This window comes from Artemia sp. Qi Xiang Cuo, chromosome 13 (assembly GCF_049724085.1).
Source record: "Artemia sp. Qi Xiang Cuo chromosome 13, ASM4972408v1, whole genome shotgun sequence".
In the NCBI taxonomy this organism is placed as follows: Eukaryota; Metazoa; Arthropoda; class Branchiopoda; order Anostraca; family Artemiidae; genus Artemia; species Artemia sp. Qi Xiang Cuo.
In genome coordinates, this window is record NC_142806.1 from 29832988 (window position 1) to 29859725 (window position 26738).

At 35.5% G+C, this 26738-nt stretch overlaps 2 protein-coding genes across 3 annotated transcripts in view; one reads left to right on the top strand and one right to left on the bottom strand.

Annotated features, from left to right (window-relative positions):
* LOC148945166 (pseudouridylate synthase 1 homolog) overlaps positions 1-26738 on the bottom strand; it is a 380996-nt gene that overhangs the window by 189105 nt on the left and 165153 nt on the right. The window lies entirely within an intron of this gene.
* LOC148945170 (uncharacterized) lies at positions 310-14655 on the top strand. Of its 2 annotated transcripts, XM_089098566.1 has the most exons (4): positions 310-407; positions 2230-2255; positions 9128-9288; positions 12600-14655. In XM_089098566.1, the coding sequence occupies exons 3-4, from the start codon at positions 9186-9188 to the stop codon at positions 12884-12886; spliced, it is 390 nt and encodes a 129-aa protein (XP_088954692.1). In that variant the 5' UTR covers positions 310-407; positions 2230-2255; positions 9128-9185; the 3' UTR covers positions 12887-14655. The 2 variants fall into 2 exon arrangements, with proteins under 2 accessions (XP_088954692.1, XP_088954693.1); XM_089098567.1 differs by lacking the exons at positions 310-407; positions 2230-2255 and adding an exon at positions 5176-6182.

The following is a 26738-nucleotide window of genomic DNA, read 5'->3' on the forward strand; positions in this document are numbered from 1 at the left end:
GATGTCGCCTTTAAGACTGTTGGCAAGGGTAACTTCAGTGCAACCCGGATCGAATTGTCTGCGTATTTTTTTCTATCAGTGGATCCACACTAGCCTTTAGATTGAAAAAAAAATGCTTTTTCTATCGGGGTGAGATGGGAAATGTTCACCTTTTGGTACTTTTAACTGGAAAATAATTTTTCCTACGCTTTGTCTCAAGAGAATAGCAGCATTATTGTTCTGTTATCTCAAAAAGGTAACCTTGTATTATATTTGTTTTAGGAAAGAGTCTAAGAAATCAGACCGAAGGGATGAGAAGGACAAGTCCAGCAAAACCGAGGCGCCAAAGGAGAAACGTCCAAAAGGGGAGAAGGGCAAAGAGGGGGAGACTCTTCCTTCCGGCCCCGGAGAAGGAGGTGACCAAAAGAGTAAGTAGTATACTTAGTGTAATGTAATTAATACTTAGTGTAATGTAATTAACCGTAGTTCCATAATCGTATTTACAACTGCCGTAATGAACACTTGGCTCTCCGTGCACGGACAGTTAAATTTGTTTGTTTGTTAAAAAAAGAATGTATATACATAATATATATATATATATATATATATATATATATATATATATATATATATATATATATATATATATATATATATATATATATATATATATATATATATATATATATATATATATATATATATATATATATATATATATATATATATATATATATATATATATATATATATATATATATATATATATATATATATATATATATATATATATATATATATATATATATATATATATATATATATATATATATATATATATACTATATATATATATATATATATATATATATATATATATATATATATATATATATATATATATATATATATATATATATATATGTAAAATTAAACTTGTTTTTAGAATGGACTAAAAAGCAGAAAATAATTTTTCTCTGAAGAATCTATGAATATAAGTGAAAACGAGGGGTGCAAAAGGGATTGGACTTTACATAACATAGATCTCAAGTTGATCTAAGTTATAAATGCATAAACGAAAAAAGTTGGTAAGTTGAGAAATACGAGTTAAAAGATCATATCCTTTAACCTAGCTAATATGGTAAGATAAGATGTCAAAATTGACTTATTACATTTCTGCAAAAATTAAACCGTTGCTACTGGCCTCTGGTAGAACCTGCTTATACAAAAATAAGAAACAACCCAAAACCTGAATCTTTATAAAAATAAAATCAAAGTAAAAAACAAAAGTTAAAAAAATAATTATTGAATAAAGTAAAATATATCATTGTGTTCTAGATTTAGTGATTAGTTCAGTGTTAAAATAAAGTATATTTTTTATTCATCTTAAATTCTTTCGATTTCTTATATCTGGATAGTTTGAATTGAATAAAAAGGCAAGTGAACTTTCATGTTGTAATACAAGATCATACTTAGTGCTTCCAGAAGAAAAGAGAAGAAAAAATCTTTCTTTTAAATGTTTCATTCTCATGAAAAGGGGCTGAAATAAATGCTGGGGTATGAAAACATTGTTCAAAGAACAAAATTAGACTTCTAATAAAAAATTCTTTGAAGGAATATCATGTAAATACAAAATATCCTAAATGCGATCTACGGTTCAAGGGAAGATAAAACCGACAATATGACTTTTAAACCCAAGATTCAAAACAAGATCAAAGTTCGCTGGACCTGAAGACAACCAAGAATAATAGAAAATATCTGGCTTTCATAAATGGCTTGTAAATAGTTTGAAGCTAAAGGGCTGAACAGACTTAGCGTCTGTCCAGAAAGATTTTATTTATGCAATTAGGTCTATACGTCAGCTTTTTAACGGCGTTTTATTTCTCGATTAACTCTCATTTTGAGTGTTTTTCTTTGTTTTGTTTTTTTGCGGAATTTTGACCTTAAGATAAGATTTGTGGAGTTACTAGTGGGCTTAGTAAGCTATTTGATGGATTGACAAAGCAAATTGTCTTCCGTCAGTGTCCATGTTTGAGAAATTTAGAATTATTCGTCAATAACACCCTCTATTCTGTAAAGAAAAAAATCAGCTTACCATTTGTGTGTTTACGCTCTTAAAGCGTACAAAAAGACGTTATGTCTGTCTAAACCCTAATGAAAGCTGCAATACCACATATAACATACACTATAGTTATTCATACTATAGTCTTTAGTATCTCTACGTGAACTAAAAATTTATTCTTTTTTTAGGTTCGAAGCGTCGTCATGTGTTGAAGGTTAGTAAAAATTCGCTGCAGTTTATCAACTCCTGAATTTCTAATTACATTCGTATCTTCAAAATTCCAGTATTGAACTATAAAATAGTATGTCAAGTATTAATTATCTACTGAAAAGCGATAAAAAACCAGAAGGCAAAATTTCAAATGTATAACTCGGTGTGACGCATGTGTTCCGAGGATCATCCGCGAAATGCACAGAAATTTCGGAAAACGTGAAACCATGAAAAATTATTGTTGGAATTTGTCATCGAAACTTACGAAGCAGTATTGTTGTTTCTACGAAACCTACAGAATCATTTGGCGAAGCAATAGGGAACTGATATGATTTGGCTGCAGTTTTCTAAGTCAGAATTTCAATGGTGCTACCTCTGTTATGTAACCCGAAGGAAATTTGAAGATGATCTTGAAAATTTTGGAAAACCTGAAGCCCCGAAAAATCTTCTTCGAATTTTTGAAATAATAATAGACTGCTCTGACTTGGCTGCTGAACTCTCTGACTATGGTGCTATATATATAGTAATAGACTGCTCTGACTATGGTGCTACATCGGCTATTCAATCTGCAAGAAGCCTGAAAACTATATTGATAGTTTTGGAAAACCTGAAGCACTGAAAATGTTTTCAGGAATTTCAATGTTGAAACTTGGAGTAACATTACTGGTTCTACAAAACCTACAGAATTATTGTCGAAGTAATGGTAAACTCTTATGATTCTGCTGCAGAAAGCTAAATATAATCTCAGTGGTGCTATCTTGGTTATGTAATCCACAAGAAACCTGAAAACCATATTTACAATCTTGAAAAACCTGAAGCCCTGAAAAAGTTTCATTGGATTTCAATATTGAAACTTAGAGTAACATGTACTATTTCTACAAAACCTGAAAATTTTTTTGTCGAAGTAATAGTAAACTGGTATGATTTTGCTGCAGAAGGCTAAATCGAATCTCAATGGTGCTACCTCTGTTGTGTAATCCACAAGAAACCTGAAGACCATATTTATAATCTTGAAAAACCTGAAGCCCTTAAAAAGTTTCATTGGATTTCAATATTGAAACTTAGAGTAATATGTACTAGTTCTAGAAAACCTGAAAAATGTTTTGTCGAAGTAATAGTAAACTTGGTATGATTTTGCTGCAGAAAGCTAAATCGAATCTCAATGGTGCTACCTCGGTTATGTAATCCACCAGAAACCTGAAGACCATATTGGTAATCTTGAAAAACCCTAAGCCCTGAAAAAGTTTCATTGGATTTCAATATTGAAACTAAGAGTAGTATTACTAGTTTTACAAAACCTACAGCATTGTTCGTCGAAGTAAAAGTAAACTGCTATGATTCTGGTGCAGAAGGCTAAATTGAATCTAAAGGGTGCTACCTCAGTTATGTAATCCGCAACAAATCTGAAGATCATATTGATAATCTTGAAAAACCTGAAGCCCTGAAAAAGTTTCATTGGATTTCAATATTGAAACTTAGAGTAACATGTACTAGTTCTACAAAACCTGAAAAATGTTTGTCGAAGTAATAGTAAACTTGTTATGATTTTGCTGCAGAAAGCTAAATCGAATCTCAATGGTGCTACCTCGGTTATGTAATCCACCAGAAACCTGAAGACCATATTGGTAATCTTGAAAAACCCTAAGCCCTGAAAAAGTTTCATTGGATTTCAATATTGAAACTAAGAGTGGTATTACTAGTTCTACAAAACCTACAGCATTGTTTGTCGAAGTAATAGTAAACTACTATGATTCTGCTGCAGAAGGCTAAATTGAATCTAAAGGGTGCTACCTCAGTTATGTAATCCGCAACAAATCTGAAGATCATATTGATAATCTTGAAAAACCTGAAGCCCTGAAAAACTTTCATTGGATTTCAATATTGAAACTTAGAGTAGTATTACTAGTTTTACAAAACCTACAGAATTGTTTGTCGAAGTAATTGTAAACTGCTGTGATTCTGCTGCACAATACTAAATTGAATCTCAAGGCTGCGACCTCGGCTATTTAATCTGCAAGAATCCTGAAAACTAAATTGATAGATTTGCAGAACCTGAAAGTTTTGAGAAAGTATTCACGGATTTCAATGTTGAAACTTGGGGTAACATTGCTAGTTCCGCAACGCCTACAGAATCATTTGTCGAAGGAATAATAAACTTCTATGATTTTGTTACAAATAATTAAATTAAATCTCAATGGTGCCACCTAGGTTGTGTAATCCGCAAGAAATCTGAAGACCATGTTGATAATCTTGGAAAACCTGAATCCCCGAAAAATTATCTCTGAATTTCGTTTTTGAAACTTGAATTAAGGTTATTAGTTCTAAGGAACCTCTAGAATTATTTGTCGAAGTAAGAGTGAACTCCTAAGATTTGGCAGCAGATCACTTAATCAAAGATCTGGTACTGCCTCGGTTAGTTAATCCGCAAGAAGCCTGAAGACTATATTGGAAATTGGGATCGTTATTCAAACATGCAGTAGCATTAATTGTTCTAGGAAACCTACAGGATTATTTGTTGAAGTAATTGTAAACTGCTATGATTCGGCTGCATATCACTAAATTATAGTATCAACGGTGAAACCTCGATTAATTAACCCATATGAAATCCGAAGAACTTAAAACTTTCCATCAAAATTTCATTTTTGAGCCTTGAAGTAGCAATGTATGTTTGAACTACAGTTAAAATATATAATTCAATTTTATACTGATATTAAATTATAAAGTTACCGCTAGCATATATTTTAACGCTGGGTTACATTTTTGACTAACCCGACTCTGAACTCAGCCAGGCAAATTATTTAGACTAAATTTAATCGTCAATTTGTATGCCATCTCTTCATTTGCAAGCTACTAATAATTCTTAGATATTTATTGATAATTTACAATTATTCCTGACAGTTTATGGAAGAAGTCAGCATTCTTACTCGACTAGATGGATTCGTGATAAGCAGTCTTGGAAGGATTACATCCTATTAGATTGAATGATTTTTGCATCGATTTTTGGTTGTACCGTTTTTGTTTTTCGCCTGATTTGTTTTTTTTTTCAGACACACCTTATCAGTTAATGCTAACTATTAAGCAATTTTCCTGATTTCATGTTTGGTTAATAGGATTTGACGTCTTCATTTACTAGCAGTACCATCTACTACGCACATAATATAGTCAAAATATAGATGAATATATGAATAAAGTCGACGTTTTGACCGCCATTCTTTTAGCTGTATTGTAGAAGGACGCCATTGAATTTTTTGAGGAGCTGACAGTTACTCTTTTCCATCTGGAATATATGTAGCGAAGAATGTCGGTGATTTCATGAACTTTAATTAGAAACTTTTAAATTCAGTGACTGGCCAATACACCCCCACCCTAAGTTGTTCTCTGCGTGGACTCGTAGAGAATCGATTGTAGAGTATGATTTGGTATCTGAAGGAAATAGATGGTAAACTTTATCACATTAGTGGTAACTCTAAAGATTTGAGGCTGAAAGGTATTTGAGAAGAACAGCTGTTTGGTGCGAGGTTGATGCCATAGAGAAGGCTTTAGAAGAGTGGTAGTCAATGAGGATATAGAGGTAGTTTCTTGCCACTCCAAAAAAATCAGAGCCAGTCTAAAGGAAAATTTACTTATAAAGGCTTACAGTCAATGCTCTAAAGAAACTTCAGTTATATTGCTATGACCAAATTCCTTCCAGATAAAAATGATATCCTAGCCAGAAGTTATATTGTGAGACATGTTTTTACGTGAATTAATATGACTGAGTTTCTTCAAATACAGAAACAATTTTTAGTGTGGAAGGAATATCCTTCATCTCGTTTGATGTGATTGATAGGATTGGACGAGGGACTTGAGTTGCATGTCGTTTAGATGGCGGCTCATTTTTTAAATGAAGAAGCTCGCTCTTCAATCGTGTCTGTCCTGAAGATGCTAACCGGTAATATTTAATTTAATTAATTACATTAATCACTCGTTTATACATTGTCGTTACGAGTTAAGAAATTGGGATACTACTATTGTAATATTATACACAAACTTAGCTAACCAAGATAGATTCTGCTTCTTTTTTTCTTTTCTTTTTTTGTCATTCCTTTTCATAGTATCACTTCTTGAAAATAGGGAATTTCATACTTTAATTCTGTTCCATGGAATATTAAGGAATCATCAAGCACTCTTGAGAATAAATTTGTGACATTGCGGCTTGTAAAATTCAAAGAAACTAATTGCCTTAAAATTCTCATTGTTCTTACCCATGATCAACAACTGTAGTGATGTTGGCTACCATAGTGTAAACCTCTGTCTACTTCTTTATTTGTATGCTCTTTTTATATTGGCAGATGTAACGGTTTACGTAAATTCGAAGATAGTCAGTAAACGTTGGTATAAGGTCTTTATTGAATAACGTGAGAGTACACGCACAAAGGAAATAAGGTAGAACAAGAACAACTAGCTAAGACGAAAGCGAAAGATGGACTGACTTTAGAAGTGTACCAAGAGTATAACTTTCCTGGAACGGAAGTTCCAGCTATTGGTTGTTCGACCATGCCTGGGAACGAGTCCTTGCCTACGACTAGCCCTAGTCCAGCGAGCCCCCCTGGACCACTCTCGTTGACACATAACTTGCCAAATAACTCAAGAAATGAGACACCCGGAAAAGGCTTCTCGAATTTATATTCCAAATACTTTACAAATTCTCCCCCCTTTTTTAAGTTAAATTTACCAAATTTGGATTATCCCGTTATTATTAAACCTTCAAACTTTAATTGAATTCAAAACGTTCAATACCCTTCCCGAATTATTCACTTCTCACCTACTAACATTATATAGCATAAACTAGTAAACAATTACATAATATAAACACTACACAATACTTGCATAAGTAAACACTTACATAGTATAAACGAACCACACTAACAACAGTAGTCGGGAACTGGATATTCTAACACTTCATTTTTCTCTGTATACTTTAAAATAGACTTGTTCCCCGTACCCCTGAATTTGATGAGGACAAGGAAAGTTGGGATTATGTATAAACTTCGGATTAGGGCAAGAGGAATGACCGAGAAACGCTAATTAATCCTGAAAATACCAGCGACAAATAAATGAAATTGAATAAACTTATAAATAATTGAATAGATATGTCAACCATTGTAGTTTGATTGGCTTACCATGCTGCAATGACGTTAAGATATTATTCCCAATACAATCCTCGGGGTTTTATTGCTGCGGAACGAAAATCTGATGTTATTACGTAGACGCACCTGTTCAGTCTAAGTAAAAGGATTCCATGAATTTCAACTATTCTTTTTTCGAAGTTTTGACTTTAAATTTTCAACGTGGAGAGTAATTGGAGCTTTACTAGTTGTTTTACTGGTACATGGCTTAATCTTTCTTATATTCCATTTATCAATACAGTCTTGCACTCTCTCTTTCTCACTTTCACTGCGATTACATCTTACTCTTTGATTGTTTTCTGCTCTGTAATCAATTCTTCCGCACAAAAGTAAACACTGGAGTTTTTGTCATCTTTTGGATTTAGTCTAATAATGCCAACATCTGCCACTAGTAGCACACGATAAAAACAATCTTAGAACTTTTTTTGCTAACGACTACCTTAATAGTCATTTTATATCAGTTTACCGGACTGTCTTGAACTCTCTACATAATTTCATCCTAATTACTCTTCACATTTTAACTCTTTTTTGTTCTCTAATTTTTTTTTCAGGCAAAAATGAGATAGGAATAAAGTTTATATAGTACAAAGAAAGATTTTATCTTAGACATCCTCCCTGTCTTTATTTCAGCGCTAAATAAACTTTCTTGCCTAGGTATCTTAAAATGATGCAGCAACTGGGACCCAAGGTTCACAGCTGCCGAACAAAACAAGCGACTGTGTGAATGAATTAGATCGAACCATTTAAAGGCAAAACAAAATCTTAGCTGCTTAAGAGAGAGAGAGAGAGAGAGAGAGAGAGAGAGAGAGAGAGAGAGAGAGAGAGAGAGAGAGAGAGAGAGAGAGAGAGAGAGAGAGAGAGAGAGAGAGAGAGAGAGAGAGAGAGAGAGAGAGAGAGAGAGAGAGAGAGAGAGAGAGAGAGAGAGAGAGAGAGAGAGAGAGAGAGAGAGAGAGAGAGAGAGAGAGAGAGAGAGAGAGAGAGAGAGAGAGAGAGAGAGAGAGAGAGAGAGAGAGAGAGAGAGAGAGAGAGAGAGAGAGAGAGAGAGAGAGAGAGAGAGAGAGAGAGAGAGAGAGAGAGAGAGAGAGAGAGAGAGAGAGAGAGAGAGAGAGAGAGAGAGAGAGAGAGAGAGAGAGAGAGAGAGAGAGAGAGAGAGAGAGAGAGAGAGAGAGAGAGAGAGAGAGAGAGAGAGAGAGAGAGAGAGAGAGAGAGAGAGAGAGAGAGAGAGAGAGAGAGAGAGAGAGAGAGAGAGAGAGAGAGAGAGAGAGAGAGAGAGAGAGAGAGAGAGAGAGAGAGAGAGAGAGAGAGAGAGAGAGAGAGAGAGAGATAGAGAGAGAGAGAGAGAGAAAGAGACTGAGAAAGAGAGAGAGAGAGAGAGAGAGATGGGGAGAGAAAGAGAGAGAGAGAGAGCGAGAGAGAGAGAAAGAGACAGCCAGACAGAGAGGGAGAGAGAGAAAGAGAGAGAGAGTGGATTCTTTTGGGTATCCGACTGACTGACCATAATTTTAAATAGTGATTCTGACAAAAATGGGATTCTATCCTGTTTTCTAGGGCTATAATGAGAGGAAGGTTGAAAAGTTTAGGCCTACTTATGTGTCAATATTTTCTTTTTTCTTAAGAAAAAAACATTTTCTTATTGAACAGAAAATTTTGATTTCTTTTTTATTTGTCTTTTGAAAAACAGCAAGCGTTAATCAGCTTTTGTATTCAGGCCTCAATTACTAGATGGCATCGCTGCAGCTCAAACATTTGAAGGTCACTCTGCAGTAATGAATTTTGTAGAATTGAATAAAGAAGGTGACGTAGATCTCATTGAAAGGTACCTTATGGTACTTTCGTTGGCTACAAATGTACCTGAAACAATTGTTGAAGGTAAAATAGTAACTTGTTCATTGTTTTTGTCTCATTTTTATTCTTGTTTTTTTGTGTTTTTTTTCGTTATTATTCTATTCTGTTTTTATTCTATTTCTTTATATAGTCCTTTTATTCTATTTCTTTTATTCCTTTGTCTATTTAATTATTTTATTATCATTTAATTCTTTTCTAGTATTTGTTGCTTTTCTTTCTGTGTTATATTTGCTTTGCTATGATTCTAATCTAATTTATTATCCTTATATTTTTATAAAATAAAGGATAATTCTTTCTTATTTTCTTCTAATATGAATCACATTTAAAGATACATTATACCACTTTCAATGGCTATAGGTGCACCAGAAACAGTTGTGAAGGTGAAATAGTAGCTTTTTAATTATTTGGTTCCATTTCTATTCTTCTCTGTTTTGTTCTTTTTCATTATTTCCTATTCTTCTTTATTCCTCTTTTACTCTATTTTCTAACTTTAACTAAACAAATTAGCATAGAAAGAGTTTTATTTACATTCAACAAACGAATACATCAACAAGCAAAAGCGAGCAAATATAAACAAACAACAACTATCTATGTCATTTTTCATCTATTCTCTTTTGTTTTTTTTCTTCTATTCTCATTTGGCTCTGCTGGGCAATACTGGCCCGGGGTTTGATCCCCGCCGCTGCAAGGCTGGAGGACAAGCATGCTACTTGTGCCTGTGAAAAAGACCTAGTAACGGAAACGTCAATTCGACGTCCTGTGTGCCAGCAACAGCTATGGAGGATCTCTATCCTTTTTTCTATTTTCATTTTATTCTTCTCTATTATTCTTAATTCTTCTTTTTCATTCTTTTTCCTTTATCTGTCTATTCTACTTTATTCTTCTTTTATTCTCGTAGTAATTAAGTAAATTTAATAGCGCTTAAAGCCCTAGGGCCATGACAATAGAGAACAAAAAAGAAAATTCACTTTTAAATAATTAACATTACCTAAGCATAACATGAACATTACATAGCACAAACAAATAAAAAACAAATCACAAAATCTACTTCTGTGCTTCATCGCCAACGTGAGAACTCGTTCTAAATTTTTAACACTTGCAAAGCAGTCTTCCCTCATTACATTCATCAACCATCTCTCATCGATCTTACACTTCCATACACTTCATTTCTCACCTCAATCATATTGATCTTATTTCACCCTTGCACTAAAGTAGTGGATTTCTAGGTTTTAATAGGGAAAATTAAATGAATTTAATACAAATTAAAACAAGCTTCATTACGTGAGACCCCTCCCCCTAAAGAACCAGAATTTGTTTTTATCATTTATAGAAGTTTTTCAGTTCCCTTGTTTTCACGTGTATTTGGCTTTTCTTTTTTCTCTATCACCGTTTATTCTAAATCTATAAGTAGAATAAAAATATGAATGGTTCATTGAGTGTTGCAAGAAATATTATAGGATCTTAAAAATAGTTTGAATAAGTATGCCACTACCTATAATTTAAATACACTCAGTGTAAGTTTATAGAGGGCTAGATAGGGAAGGATTTAAAAGATTTAATTTTACATTTTTTACACCAAAAGATTCTGAAGGTTCATAGTAACTCTATGAAAGAGGGAGATGATTTTGTGGGGGAGGGGGGGGGGGGTTGGGGGCTTCTAAGTTCTTGTCATCAGACCACCTACCTGAAAGGGGTTGTTGGATCTCAACAATACATAGTAGGAAGTAAGAGCTAATTTATAATTATATTATCGATGGTCAGGATCTTACCCTATTTAGCGGAAAGAAGGGTGCCCCTTAATTCATTGCAGTAAGAAATGTATCAGAGGTGGTTGCTATATCTCAACTAAATATAGTGGGAAGATACTAAAAGCAATTGTCTTAACAACTTCTTTGGGGGGGGGGGTATGTAATCAATCAAGAATCTATAAAAGATGACAGAGGACTCCTAAATTCATGTCTTCACGACATCTACCTGAATGGGTTGTCCGATATCAATCAAACTGGATGAGAGGTAAGAACTGGTGTCATAGTTGTGACTATTTTGAGTTGAGACTTGTTTTTATCTCTGTGAGGACGAAGGGTTGGTGTATAAATTCGTGGAATGAAGAGCAGGTGAAATAGTTCTTGAATTGAGCCGGGCGGAAAGTGAAAGCTAATTTCCACATTATTCCTTTTTGAGGTTTGGACCTGATCTGACGTCTGGTGGAGGAATATGGTCTTATCTACTCGTGAAGATGTCTATCAATACGGGTTATCGGGTCTCAATTACACCTGTTAATGACTAACAGTCATGGGGATTGTCATAATGATGTCTTCTCTGAGTCTAAGACCTATTTGACTCCTGCTGGGTATAAAGGGGATCCTAAGTTCTTTCCCATTAGAGTGTCCTCTAGAAGGGTCATCGGATCTCAGTCAAATTTAGAGCTAGTGTTCTAATCCAGCCTTTTCGGCCCAGGTATAAAGTGACCTCTTTGATGAGGGGGAGGGGGTGTAGAATAAAGGGGTCCCTAGATCTTCGTCATTCACTCTTGTACCAGCTGAGCTTTGTGGGAAGTACCAATTAGGCTCTTTGTTATGCATTTTGAGGGGGTGCATCTGATGTCCCCTCGGTAGAGAGGGGGGTCGGGGATTCTCGTGAAGTTACCCTGAAGGCTGATAGAATTCAGCCTAACCTGGCTAACCGGTAGAGCTATGGTTTCAGGTGTCCGTGTTACATTCGACTCCCGTGTGTTAGGTCCAATTTTTTTGTTTAAACCAGTATCCATTATGAGGGCTTATGAAATATTAATTAAGTGGGTGGCGATTGGCTGTCTCGGTTTCAGTTGCGTTTTTAAAGGGTTTGACTACAACTTATTAGCTTATGGAGTGTTTGTTGCTGGTAGCAACTGCCATATGAGCGTTTTAGTTTTATATCAGCTTTTAGTTAATTTGTATCCTAATATCGATTAGCTAACCATTTTGTAGATGGTTTATTATCAGAGGAAATCGTCCAGTGGGTAATCAAAAAAGAAAATATTTGAACAAGTTGATCCGTAAAAAGTAAACTTCAGGCAATTTGCTTTGCCGTCGCTTCGTGGACATAAAACTCATTTTGGGAGTTGTTCAATTCCACGACGAACTGTAAATGTAAGATGGAGCATACAAGCGTTTTCCTATGAGACTCTCGCTTCCTCTTTCTCTCTTCTTCAAACTGAATTCACTTTTGTTTAAAATAAAGCCTCATAAATGTCGTTAGTAGGTTGATGAACGGAACTTTTATGTTTGAAAACGATGACGATGTTTTACTAATTTCTTTTCACATTCAGTTCCATATTCACTTACCTCGTTTTTCAGATTTATTGAAACGTGCAAACCATGGCGTGAAGGTCGTCAAGGCAGCTAAATCACTAGATCTCTGTTTGGCATCTGTAGCACATGTTCTTTCTACAAAACTAAACACTGAAAACTCTACGGTAAAACATCCAATCGCTCTCATTCGCTGTGAATATTGGGTTTATATTTTTTCAAATATTTGGTTTGCATTTGTACTTAGTTTTACTACTAAAGATAGTTCAATTATTTTATTCAAGCAAAGAAATCGTCCTTTTAAGCTGTTCTTTCTGTATCATGGGAAGAAGTGATCACGGCTGTTATGTTAAAGGTCATTGGATTTGACCGAACTGGCCAATAACTGCCTTATATTGGTCTCATGCATCTAAATATGGCATGGGTCTTCGGAATCTTGTCCCGTTGGATCTTTTACGATTTTTTTTGTAATCTATGATAAATCAAATTCGTTTCTCCCCTTTTAATGTGTCTGGACCATGCATCTTTTAATTGAAAATGATAATAGAAGAAAGAACCAACTATAATTGTTTGTTTACGACTTGGAAATTATATCGAATAATTCATAATGTATGCTTAGTACTAGCCGTCGTGTTGCAGTGCCCTTTTTGTCAGTCTTCTTTGGAGCAACCTTTCTTGGTATGCCAGTACATATGAATTTAAATTATGTTAAATTTATTTTAAATTTTGTTTCTGAAATTTAGAGACTGTAGTAAAAAGACTTAAGGAATGATAAAATCTTAAAAATGAAAATGGTGTCTGTGTATTAGTCACAATAGTCATGGAGTAACGGTGGAACCTTGGTAACTTAAATCCTATTGGGATTAAAATACCTTAAAAGTTAGATAATTTCGAAGACCACACTGTCTTTCCATGACGATAAATGAATTTCACGAAAATATACTGGATATTGCGGTCACATTGCGGTCAGCTCTACCGGTTAGCCAGGTTAGGCTGAATTCTATCAGCCTTCAGGGTAACTTCACTAGAATCCCCGACCCCCCTCTCCACAGAGGTGAAATCAGATGCACCCCTTAAAAATGCACAACTAAGAGCCTAATTGGTACTTCCCACAAAGCTCAGCTGGTACAAGAGTGAATGACGAAGATCTAGGGACCCCTTTATCCTACACCCCCTCCCCCTCATCAAAGAGGTCATACTATACCTGGGCCGAAAAGGCTAGCTTAGAACGCTAGCTCTAAATTTGACTGAGATCCGATGACCCTTCTAGAGGACACTCTAATGGGAAAGAACTTAGGATCCCCTTATACCCAGCAGGAGTCAAATAGGTCTTAGACTCAGAGAAGACATCATTATGACAATCCCCATGACTGTTAGTTATTAACAGGTGTAATTGAGACCCGATAAACCGTATTGATAGACATCTTGTCGAGTAGATAAGACCATATTCCTCCACCAGACGTCAGATCAGGTCCGAACCTCAAAAAGGAATAATGTGGAAATTAGCTTTCACTTTCCGCCCGGCTCAATTCAAAAACTATTTCACCTGCTCTTCATTCCACGAATCTATACACCAACCCTTCGTCCTCACAGAGATAAAAACAAGTCTAAACTCAAAATAGGCACAACTATGACACCAGTTCTTACCTCTCATCCAGTTTGGTTGATATCGGACAACCCATTCAGGTAGATGTCGTGAAGACATGAATTTAGGAGTCCTCTGTCATCTTTTATAGATTCTTGATTGATTACATACCCCACCCCCCCCCCCAAAGACATTGTTAAGACAATTGCTTTTAGTATCTTCCCACTATATTTAGTTGAGATATAGCAACCACCTCTGATACATTTCTTACTGCACTGAATTAAGGGGCACCCTTCTTTCCGCTAAATAGGGTAAGATCCTGACCATTGATAATACAATTATAAATTAGCTCTTACTTCCTACTACGTATTGTTGAGATCCAACAACCCCTTTCAGGTAGGTGGTCTGATGACAAGAACTTAGAAGCCCACCCCCCCCTCCCACACAAAATCATCTCCCTCTTTCATAGAGTTACTATGAACCTTCAGAATCTTTTGGTGTAAAAAATGTAAAATTAAATCTTTTAAATCCTTCCCTATCTAGCCCTCTATAAACTTACACTGTGTGTATTTAAATTATAGGTAGTGGCATACTTATTCAAACTATTTTTAAGATCCTATAATATTTCTTGCAACACCCAATGAACCATTCATATTTTTATTCTACTTATAGATTTAGAATAAACGGTGATAGAGAAAAAAGAAAAGCCAAATACACGTGAAAACAAGGGAACTGAAAAACTTCTATAAATGATAAAAACAAATTCTGGTTCTTTAGGGGGGAGGGGTCTCACGTAATGAAGCTTGTTTTAATTTTTATTAAATTCGTTTAATTTTCCCTATTAAAACCTAGACATCCACTACTTTAGTGCAAGGTTGAAATAAGATCAATATGATTGAGATGAGAAATGAAGTGTATGGAAGCGTAAGATTGATGAGAGATGGTTGATGAATGTAATGAAGGAAGACTGCTTTACAAGTGTTAAAAATTTAGAACGAGTTCTCACGTTGGCGATGAAGCACAGATGTATATTTTGTGATTTGTTTTTTATTTGTTTGTGCTATGTAATGTTCATGTTATGTTTAGGTAATGTTAATTATTTAAAAGTGAATTTTCTTTTTTGTTCTCTATTGCCATGGCCCTAGGGCTTTAAGCGCTATTAAATTTACTTAATTACTACGAGAATAAAAGAAGAATAAATTAGAATAGACAGATAAAGGAAAAAGAATGAAAAAGAAGAATTAAGAATAATAGAGAAGAATAAAATGAAAATAGAAAAAAAGGATAGAGATCCTCCATAGCTGTTGCTGGCATATAGGATGTCAAATCGACGTTTCAGTTGCTGGGTCTTTTTCACAGGCACAAGTAGCATGCTTGTCCTCCAGCCTTGCTGCGGCGGGGATCAAACCCTGGGCCAGTATTGCCCAGCAGAGCCAAATGAGAATAGAAGAAAAAAAAACAAAAGAGAATAGATGAAAAATGACATAGATAGTTGTTGTTTGTTTATATTTGCTCGCTTTTGCTTGTTGATGTATTCGTTTGTTGAATGTAAATAAAACTCTTTCTATGCTAATTTGTTTAGTTAAAGTTAGAAAATAGAGTAAAAGAGGAATAAAGAAGAATAGGAAATAATGAAAAAGAACAAAACAGAGAAGAATAGAAATGGAACCAAATAATTAAAAAGCTACTATTTCACCTTCACAACTGTTTCTGGTGCACCTATAGCCATTGAAAGTTGTATAATGTATCTTTAAATGTGATTCATATTAGAAGAAAATAAGAAAGAATTATCCTTTATTTTATAAAAATATAAGGATAATAAATTAGATTAGAATCATAGCAAAGCAAATAAAACACAGAAAGAAAAGCAACAAATACTAGAAAAGAATTAAATGATAATAAAATAATTAAATAGACAAAGGAATAAAAGAAATAGAATAAAAGGACTATATAAAGAAATAGAATAAAAACAGAATAGAAAAATAACGAAAACAAACACAGAAAAACAAGAATAAAAATGAGACAAAAACAATGAACAAGTTACTATTTTACCTTCAACAATTGTTTCAGGTACATTTGTAGCCAACGAAAGTACCATAAGGTACCTTTCAATGAGATCTACGTCACCTTCTTTATTCAATTCTACAAAATTCATTACTGCAGAGTGACCTTCAAATGTTTGAGCTGCAGCGATGCCATCTAGTAATTGAGGCCTGAATACAAAAGCTGATTAACGCTTGCTGTTTTTCAAAAGACAAATAAAAAAGAAATCAAAATTTTCTGTTCAATAAGAAAATGTTTTTTTCTTAAGAAAAAAGAAAATATTGACACATAAGTAGGCCTAAACTTTTCAACCTTCCTCTCATTATAGCCCTAGAAAACAGGATAGAATCACATTTTTGTCAGAATCACTATTTAAAATTATGGTCAGTCAGTCGGATACCCAAAAGAATCCATCTCTCTCTCTCTCTCTTTCTCTCTCTCTTTCTCTGTGTCTCTGTCTCTTTCTCTCTCTCTCTCTCTCTCTCTCTCTCTCTCTCTCTCTGTCTGTCTCTATCTCTCTCTCTCTCTCTCTCTTTCTCTCTCTTTCTCTCTCTCTCTCTCTCTCTCTCTCTCTCTCTCTCTCTCTCTCTCTCTCTCTCTCTCTCTCTCTCTCTCTCTCTCTCTCTCTCTCTCTCTCTCTCTCTCTCTCTCTCTCTCTCTCTCTCTCTCTCTCTCTCTCTCTCTCTCTCTCTCTCTCTCTCTCTCTCTCTCTCTCTCTCTCTCTCTCTCTCTCTCTCTCTCTCTCTCTCTCTCTCTCTCTCTCTCTCTCTCTCTCTCTCTCTCTCTCTCTCTCTCTCTCTCTCTCTCTCTCTCTCTCTCTCTCTCTCTCTCTCTCTCTCTCTCTCTCTCTCTCTCTCTCTCTCTCTCTCTCTCTCTCTCTCTCTCTCTCTCTCTCTCTCTCTCTCTCTCTCTCTCTCTCTCTCTCTCTCTCTCTCTCTCTCTCTCTCTCTCTCTCTCTCTCTCTCTCTCTCTCTCTCTCTCTCTCTCTCTCTCTCTCTCTCTCTCTCTCTCTCTCTCTCTCTCTCTCTCTCTCTCTCTCTCTCTCTCTCTCTCTCTCTCTCTCTTAAGCAGCTAAGATTTTGTTTTGCCTTTAAATGGTTCGATCTAATTAATTCACACAGTCGCTTGTTTTATTCGGCAGCTGTGAACCTTGGGTCCCAGTTGCTGCATCATTTTAAGATACCTAGGCAAGAAAGTTTATTTAGCGCTGAAATAAAGACAGGGAGGATGTCTAAGATAAAATCTTTCTTTGTACTATATAAACTTTATTCCTATCTCATTTTTGCCTGAAAAAAAAATTAGAGAACAAAAAAGAGTTAAAATGTGAAGAGTAATTAGGATGAAATTATATAGAGAGTTCAAGACAGTCCGGTAAACTGATATAAAATGACTATTAAGGTAGTCGTTAGCAAAAAAAGTTCTAAGCATTGTTTTTATCGTGTGCTACTAGTGGCAGATGTTGGCATTATTAGACTAAATCCAAAAGATGACAAAAACTCCAGTGTTTACTTTTGTGCGGAAGAATTGATTACAGAGCAGAAAACAATCAAAGAGTAAGATGTAATCGCAGTGAAAGTCAGAAAGAGAGAGTGCAAGACTGTATTGATAAATGGAATATTCGAAGATTAAGCCATGTACCAGTAAAACAACTAGAAGTAAAACAACTAGTAAAGCTCCAATTACTCTCCACGTTCAAAATTTAAAGTCAAAACTTCGAAAAAAGAATAGTTGAAATTCATGGAATCCTTTTACTTAGACTGAACAGGTGCGTCTACGTAATAACATCAGATTTTCCCGCTTCTAATTTAACATATCAGATTGTTTTTAATTTTTGACTTTCTAGAGATATTTGTTGAAATAGTTGAATAAGTAATTTCAACTATTTCAGTGATATCAAAATAGGGTCTGGGCAGCCACCATAATCTTGCTTGTTGTTGGACAAATGCATTCAATAAGGGTTAAACACGCCATTGAGGTGCACTTCAATGCGGTAAGATTAGTTTCAAAATAAATTGATCACATATCTGAAATTCAGAGACAATCTAATGAACACCGATCTATTATTGACTTTATCAAAATCGTTAATGGGAAGGGTCGGCTTGCTCACGTCACAATATGAGCACCCATATTTCTTGTTAACGTTAATTTTATAGCGATTCTTACTTTTCATTACTACACCAGCCGAAACGCCAGCTTCGCACAAATACGACTTTGCAAATAAGGTTAGTAAGTGTAGAGTTTTATGATCTTCGATATCCAAGATCAGAAAGTTCCATGCCACCAAATTTTGTCTTTAATATATTGTCACAAGACAACTCAATAAAGGTTCTTCTGCCAAAAGAAGCAAATTCAGTTGGGGTTCTTGGCTCTAAATGGGCCTTGAATCTATCTCGATATTATCTGCTTGAAATTATTTTCCGAACCATTTGATAAGCCAGCTATGATTGGTGATCTTCAAAGAGATTTCATATTAGAAAATAAAATAACTTTATTGGAGGTCACAAACTTGAGCAGCAAAGAAAGCAATCGTTAATAGCGTCTCTACTAATTTCTACTTTCCAAAGCTGTAATAATTTTCCGAAAGCTCAAGATCTTTTTACAAGTAATTCCGAGAACTGAAAATATCAAAAATTTGCCAAACTGTTTAATTGACTATTTAACGTCGACATTACCGCTCCGTATGGAACCAAGGCTCTTAAATGTCGACATTTAACATGATTATTTAACGTCGACATTACCGCTCCACATGGAACCGAGGCTCACAATTTGAGATCCTCTGGCTTAAGCCATTAGTTATGCATATTTATGTAAAATTAACAGGCTGCATAATCAACTAATATTAGTATTTACATATCCATGCGGACCTAAAGCCCATGAACTTTGGTTATATTTTGTCACAGACACTAGATTCATTTCGTAGAAATTTATCCATTCTGAAATAAACCTGTCATCGGGAAAAAACAACGAAGAGGTAAAACAGAGAAGAGGAAGAACACAAAAAAATCTCATCATCCGCCAGATTGAATGTCTTATACTGTACATCTCAAGCACAATTAAAGTTTAATAACCATATCTTGGAAAAAGAGATAATCGTCAAATTCATTTGTAAAAAGAAGGAAAATAGCATGAATTTAGATTGTTCGAAAGGAACCTTGTTTGACGCAGATACGGGTGATTAAATGAACTGATTAAAGTTAAAATTTCTACATAATATTTTGGTAAAAGCAGATGGTACCATTATTCATCTAAATCAAAACTGAAACAACCAAGTGGTTTTTTTAGGGCGGTGAAATCTCAATGTGCAATTATTGTTCCGTCATGAGGAACGATGAAGCTTTCCTCAATTGATATCTTGGCTAATTACTGGAACAAGAGATGAAAAAAGATGCTGTGGACATGAATAGAGAACAAATCTTGAAAAAAGGAGAAGTTCATGAACTCTTTGTCATGGTTTGAGAATTTTTCAGTGACATAATTGTATTCAAATCTACTATTTTTAACCTAACTTTAGAAATTTTATGTAGGCTACATATAATTTTTACAGACAATTATTTGCATCTTCTCAGAAGTATTAAAGATGGGGAAAGATTTAGGAGGATTGCAAGATTCTTCCATGTATCCAAATTCTATTTAACTGGCCTGAGTCTATCACTTTCTTAAAAAATAAAAAAAAGGTGATCTGGAGAGCGATTGTTTACCCTGAAAGCATGAAGTGCCTCAGTCATGACTGCTCTTTTCTGGATCCTATATAATTATTAGTAGTAATCAACGTTATACTTTGCTTGTGCCCCTAGGAATTTTAACGTTATTTGCTTGCGCCTCTACACCTTTTCAAAGAGAGTGACTATCCCCATGCATATAGGTAATACTTCTACAAGACATTACACCTTTTCAAAGAGATTCAGAGCTCCCTCACATAATGGAATTTGAGGGTCGATAAAGTGAAATTACTGAGAAGACTCAGAGGCCTTTCGTTCCCACATTTCTGAGGGCAGGGGAGGGAGAGGGGGAGTCAACTTCAGAGGGAAAACCAAAAATACTCAGAATCGAAAATAAACAGGATCTGTCTCATGGGCAAAGCTCAGAGGTCCTTCGTTCCTCCATTTCTGAGGGGCAGGAGAAGTGGGGGGTCAATTTTGGAGGGAAAACCAAAAATACTCAGAATCGAAAATAAATGAGATCTGCCTCAAGGGGAATCCTCAAAGGTCACTCGTTCCCACATTTCTGAGGGCAGGGGAGGAGGGAGGTCAATTTTGGAGGGAAACCCAAAAAATGCTCAGAATTGAAAATAAAGCATGATCTGCCTCAAGGGGAAGGCCCAGAGGCCTTTCGTTCCCCCTTTTCTGAGGGGCAGAAGAGGTGGGGGGTCAATTTTTGAGGGAAAATCAAAAATACTAAGAATCGAAAATATATGAGATCTGCCTCAAGAGGAAGGCTCAGAGGCCCTTCGTCCCCCCATTTCTGAGGGCAGGGGGGAGGTAAATTTTGGCCCTCCCCTGCCCTCAGAAATATGGGAACGAAGGGCCTCTGAGTCTTCCCCTTGAGGCAGATCTCATTTATTTTCGATTCTGATTATTTTTGGTTTTCCCTCCAAAATTGACCCCCACCTCTCCTACCCCTCAGAAATGGGGGAACGAAGGGTCTTTGAGCCTTCCCCTTGAGGCAGATCCTGTTTATTTTCGATTCTGAGTATTTTTGGTTTTCCCTCCAAAATTGACCCCCTCCCTCTCCTGTCCCTCAGAAATGGAGGAATGAAGGACCTCTGAGCTTTGCCCATGAGACAGATCCTGTTTGTTTTCGATTCTGAGTATTTTTTGTTTTCCCTCTGAAATTGACTTCCCCCTCTCCCCCTCTTCCCTCAGAAATGTGGGACCGAAGGGTCTTTGAGCCTTCCCCTTGAGGCAGACCCCGTTTATTTTCGATTCTGAGTATTTTTGGTTTTCCCTCCAAAATTGACCCCCTCCCTCTCCTTCCCCTCAGAAATGGAGGAACGAAGGACCTCTGAGCTTTGCCCATGAGACAGATCCCGTTTATTTTCGATTCTGAGTATTTTTGGTTTTCCCTCTGAAATTGACTCCCCCTCTCCCTCCCCTGCCCTCAGAAATGTGGGAACGAAGGGTCTCTGAGACTTCCCCTTGAGGCAGATCCCATGTATTTTCAATTCTGAGTAATTTTGGTTTTCCCTCCCAAATTGACCTCTCACTTCCCCAGCCCTCAGAAATGTGGGAAACAAGGGTCTTTTAGCCTTCCCCTTGAGGCAGATCCCGTTTATTTTCGATTATGAGTATTTTGGGTTTTCCTCCAAAATTGACCCCTCCCCTCCCCTGCCCTCAGAAATGGGGGGAACGAAGGGAACGTTAGATCCTATTTTAAATTGACAATACTTAAAAAACATCACTTTTGTATTATACAGACCACATCGGAAAGGTAAAGCTAGGTCAAGTCACAATGTCATTCTATCGTCGTTAGTCATTTTCATAGACTGATGATTTTTCAAATTTATAACAAATTACCAGAGTTAACAACACCTTCGGGGTTACCTTAACTGCTAATCAGTTTAATCCTTTTTTTTCTCCACTGACACAATCCAATCACTAATTAAAATCATTCTCACTCCTATTATTCAAAACATTAATTAATATCGTTCATTGTCTATGTAAATTAAGTTATAGGCAATACTGGTTTAGAAAAACTATAATAGTGACATAATTTCATAATCCTTTTGTTTTCTCCACCTTCATACAATCCAATCACTAATTAGTATCATTCACACTCCTATTATTCAAAACATTAATTAATATCGTTCATTGTCTACGTAAATTAAGTTATAGGCAATACTGGTTTAGAAAAACTAGAATAGTGACATAATTTCATAATCCTTTTTTTTCTCCACCTTCATACAATCCAATCACTAATTAAAATCATTGACACTCCTATTATTCAAAACATTAATTAATATCGTTCATTGTCTACGTAAATTAAGTTATAGGCAATACTGGTTAGGAGAAACTAGAATAGTGACATAATTTCACTTTATCGACCCTCAAATTCCATTATGTGAGGGAGCTCTGAATCTCTTTGAAAAGGTGTAATGTCTTGTAGAAGTATTACCTATATGCATGGGGATAGTCACTCTCTTTGAAAAGGTGTCGAGGCGCAAGCAAATAACGTTGAAATTCCTAGGGGCGCAGGCAAAGTATAACGTTGATTACTACTATTATTCCTCTTCAAATAGGATCCCTAAACCCACTGTATATAAATTTAAATTTATCTACAGTGCCTAAAGCACAAAAAATTATTCTTAAGACAGCATGCAAAATATGTCATTTAGTTTCAACACAACGGTATGAGTGCTTCCGGAAAGATTGAATTTCAGCTTGTAAATTAAACACTATTCTCTTTTCTTGATTACAAAAGTGAAAATATCAGGCAGTATTTCAGGAAAAATAATCACAGGAGCAGGATATGTATTCATCCTTAAAGAGATTTAAGCTTGAATAAACGGTTGCGTCAGTGAGAAATACCATTCAAGAGTAAAACAAGTTTATTGACCCCTAGTTTCTGCTTTCTTTCATATTTTTTGAAAAATAAAACAGCGATAGCAAGGCATTTGTTAAAGTAATAACAAAATCTCGGTATTTTCCTTTTTTGGAAAAAGGTTTAGCCTACTATCAAAAACTATGAAAAAATCCTGATAATTGTGTAATCTTCATGCCTTTTTCCTTCAAATTTTAAGTTAGTTTTGCTCATCTTTCGTAAAAATAACCATTAATCCAGACAGCTGTTCCAAGTCCTTTCAATCCTTGCCTACTAAACCACCCCCCGCCCCCAAAAAAAAAACCAGAGGATCCAACATATCTCTGCAGTTTGTTTTTTCGTGACAATCTGACTTATAATTTAAAAAAGGAATAACTGAGACATATCATATGACTGTGAAATTCTAGTTTGTCATTTACATTCAACTGGGCCGTCTCCTGATATTCTTCAACAACCACTGGTTTGATGTAATCATCCATGGAGGAAAAAAAGAGGAAAAAAGAGACATATCAGTGTTACCCACACGAAATGCTCAATAGTAACCGAAACTCTAAAAAAAACGGGATTTTAATATCAATAGATACATCAAAAGGATCAGCTTACTATGCTAAATCAAAATACATAAGATTAATCAAGTTTAGTGTCACCCATCAAAATTTACGAGCCTGAGAAAGTTGCCTGATTTTTTAAATAGGGGGGAAACACTCCTTAAAATTAAAGGAATCTTAAAGAAAATTGCATCGTCAGATTTAGCGTACCAAGTAACCCTACTGTACAAGTTTTAAGCTCATATCGGCGAAAATGTGGCATTTTACTATTTTTGCCAGAAGACAAATTAAGGATGCGCGTTATTTTTTTTCCAGGGGTGATTGTATCGAAATAATGGTCCTAGAAGATCGGGAGAGGGTGCATTCAAACGGAAATTAAAAGTTCTAATGCCCTTTTTAATGACCAAAAAGTTTGGAGGACAACTGGGCACCCTCCGACGCCCATTTTTTCACCAAAATTATGTGATAAAAATGTATAGACAGCCATTTTGTTCAATATACTTGAAAGATCAAATAATTATGTCTTTAGGTGTAAAATGACCCCACAGTCCGTGAGGAGAGGTGTGTAAGTTATGAAATTTACCAATTGTTTACGCATAGCATTTGTTATTGCGAAGTATACAGAAATTTTTTCTGGGGGGGGGAGATTGTGTTTGGGGTGGATTTCTATAGGGATAATCTTCCTTGGGGAGGGAAATTTCTGGGGGGGGGGTGAATATTCCAGGGAAATGTTACACTGGGGGGATTTGACAGAATAACTATACGAAATTCTTTCTAATTATCTTACATTCTCTTTGCCAAATTTTTCATGTGGAGATGTTCCGGGAAATAATCCAGGGGCTTTTTTCCGCGTGTTTTGATTTCCGGAAAATAATTTCCACGGAAGGGGGCATTCCTGGAGTAATCGAGAAACAGATTAGAGATTAAAGTCTTATTCTAATCAAAGGATGATAATGAGAATTTTTCAGACTGAATCGTCCGAAAGCCATATTTTTCTTCGTTAGCTAATCGGGAATCAAAGGTGCTTAGCGCAGTGAAAAGTATCTATAGAATAAAATAACTTGATCATGTCAATATGAGAGAATGAGTAGGCTTATCGTAAAAAAGAAGACAAAACCAGGAGAGTAGCACTAATAGTAATGTAGAGATATCCCCAGTAGTACTGTCATTTGTTGAACCACAAGCTAGTAGAGCAAAACCAAATAGGTCTAAACCGAGTCGTTCCGCAGCAATAAAACCCCGAGGATTGTATTGGGAATAATATCTTAACGTCATTGCAGCATGGTAAGCCAATCAAACTACAATGGTTGACATATCTATTCCATTATTTATAAGTTTATGCAATTTCATTTATTTGTCGCTGGTATTTTCAGGATTAATTAGCCTTTCTCGGTCATTCCTTTTGCCCTAATCCGAAGTTTATACATAATCCCAACTTTCCTTGTCCTCATCAAATTCAGGGGTACGGGGAACAAGTCTATTTTAAAGTATACAGAGAAAAATGAAGTGTTAGAATATCCAGTTCCCGACTACTGTTGTTAGTGTGGTTCATTTATACTATGTAAGTGTTTACTTATGCAAGTATTGTGTAGTGTTTATATTATGTAATTGTTTACTAGTTTATGCTGTATAATGTTAGTAGGTGAGAAGTGAATAATTTGGGAAGGGTATTGAACGTTTTGAATTCAATTAAAGTTTGAGGGTTTAATAATAACGGGATAAGCCAAAATTGGGAAATTTAACTTAAAACAGGGGGGAGAATCTGTTAAGTATTTGGAACATATACTCGAGAAGGCTTTTCCGGGTGTCTCATTTCTTGAGATTTGGCCATTTATGTATCAACGAGAGTGGTCCAGGGGGGCTCGCGGGACTAGGGCTAGTCGTAGGAAAGGACTCGTTCCCAGGCATGGTCAAACAACCAATAGCTGGAACTTCCGTTCCAGGAAAGTTATACTCTTGGTACACTTCTAAAGTCAGTCCATCTTTCGCTTTCGTCTTAGCTAGTTGTTCTTGTTCTACCTTATTTCCTTTGTGCGTGTACTCTCACGTTATTCAATAAAGACCTTATACCAACGTTTACTGACTATCTTCGAATTTACGTAAACCGTTACATCTGCCAATATAAAAAGAGCATACAAATAAAGAAGTAGACAGAGGTTTACACTATGGTAGCCAACATCACTACAGTTGTTGATAATGGGTAAGAACAATGAGAATTTTAAGGCAATTTGTTTCTTTGAATTTTACAAGTCGCAATGTCACAAATTTATTCTAAGGGTGCTTGATGATTCCTTAATATTCCATGGAACAGAATTAAAGTATGAAATTCCCTATTTTCAAGAAGTGATACTATGAAAAGGAATGACAAAAAAAGAAAAGAAAAAAAGAAGCAGAATCTATCTTGGTTAGCTAAGTTTGTGTATAATATTACAATAGTAGTATCCCAATTTCTTAACTCGTAACGACAATGTATAAACGAGTGATTAATGTAATTAATTAAATTAAATATTACCGGTTAGCATCTTCAGGACAGACACGATTGAAAAGCGAGCTTCTTCATTTAAAAAATGAGCCGCCATCTAAACGACATGCAACTCAAGTCCCTCGTCCAATCCTATCAATCACATCAAACGAGATGAAGGATATTCCTTCCACACTAAAAATTGTTTCTGTATTTGAAGAAACTCAGTCATATTAATTCACGTAAAAACATGTCTCGCAATATAACTTCTGGCTAGGATATCTTTTTTATCTGGAAGGAATTTGGTCATAGCAATATAACTGAAGTTTCTTTAGAGCATTGACTGTAAGCCTTTATAAGTAAATTTTCCTTTAGACTGGCTCTGATTTTTTTGGAGTGGCAAGAAATTACCTCTATATCCTCATTGACTACCACTCTTCTAAAGCCTTCTCTATGGCATCAACCTCGCACCAAACAGCTGTTCTTCTCAAATACCTTTCAGCCTCAAGTCTTTAGAGTTACCACTAATGTGATAAAGTTTACCATCTATTTCCTTCAGATACCAAATCATACTCTACAATCGATTCTCTACGAGTCCACGCAGAGAACAACTTAGGGTGGGGGTGTATTGGCCAGTCACTGAATTTAAAAGTTTCTAATTAAAGTTCATGAAATCACCGACATTCTTCGCTACATATATTCCAGATGGAAAAGAGTAACTGTCAGCTCCTCAAAAAATTCAATGGCGTCCTTCTACAATACAGCTAAAAGAATGGCGGTCAAAACGTCGACTTTATTCATATATTCATCTATATTTTGACTATATTATGTGCGTAGTAGATGGTACAGCTAGTAAATGAAGACGCCAAATCCTATTAACCAAACATGAAATCAGGAAAATTGCTTAATAGTTAGCATTAACTGATAAGGTGTGTCTGAAAAAAAAAACAAATCAGGCGAAAAACAAAAACGGTACAACCAAAAATCGATGCAAAAATCATTCAATCTAATAG

Bases quoted from the DNA above. Each gene is read 5' to 3' on its own strand.
- LOC148945170 (XM_089098566.1), top strand. From the start codon at position 9,186: ATGAATTTTGTAGAATTGAATAAAGAAGGTGACGTAGATCTCATTGAA. The intron at 9,289-12,599 runs GTAAAATAGTAA...CTCGTTTTTCAG, and splicing joins ACCTGAAACAATTGTTGAAG to ATTTATTGAAACGTGCAAAC.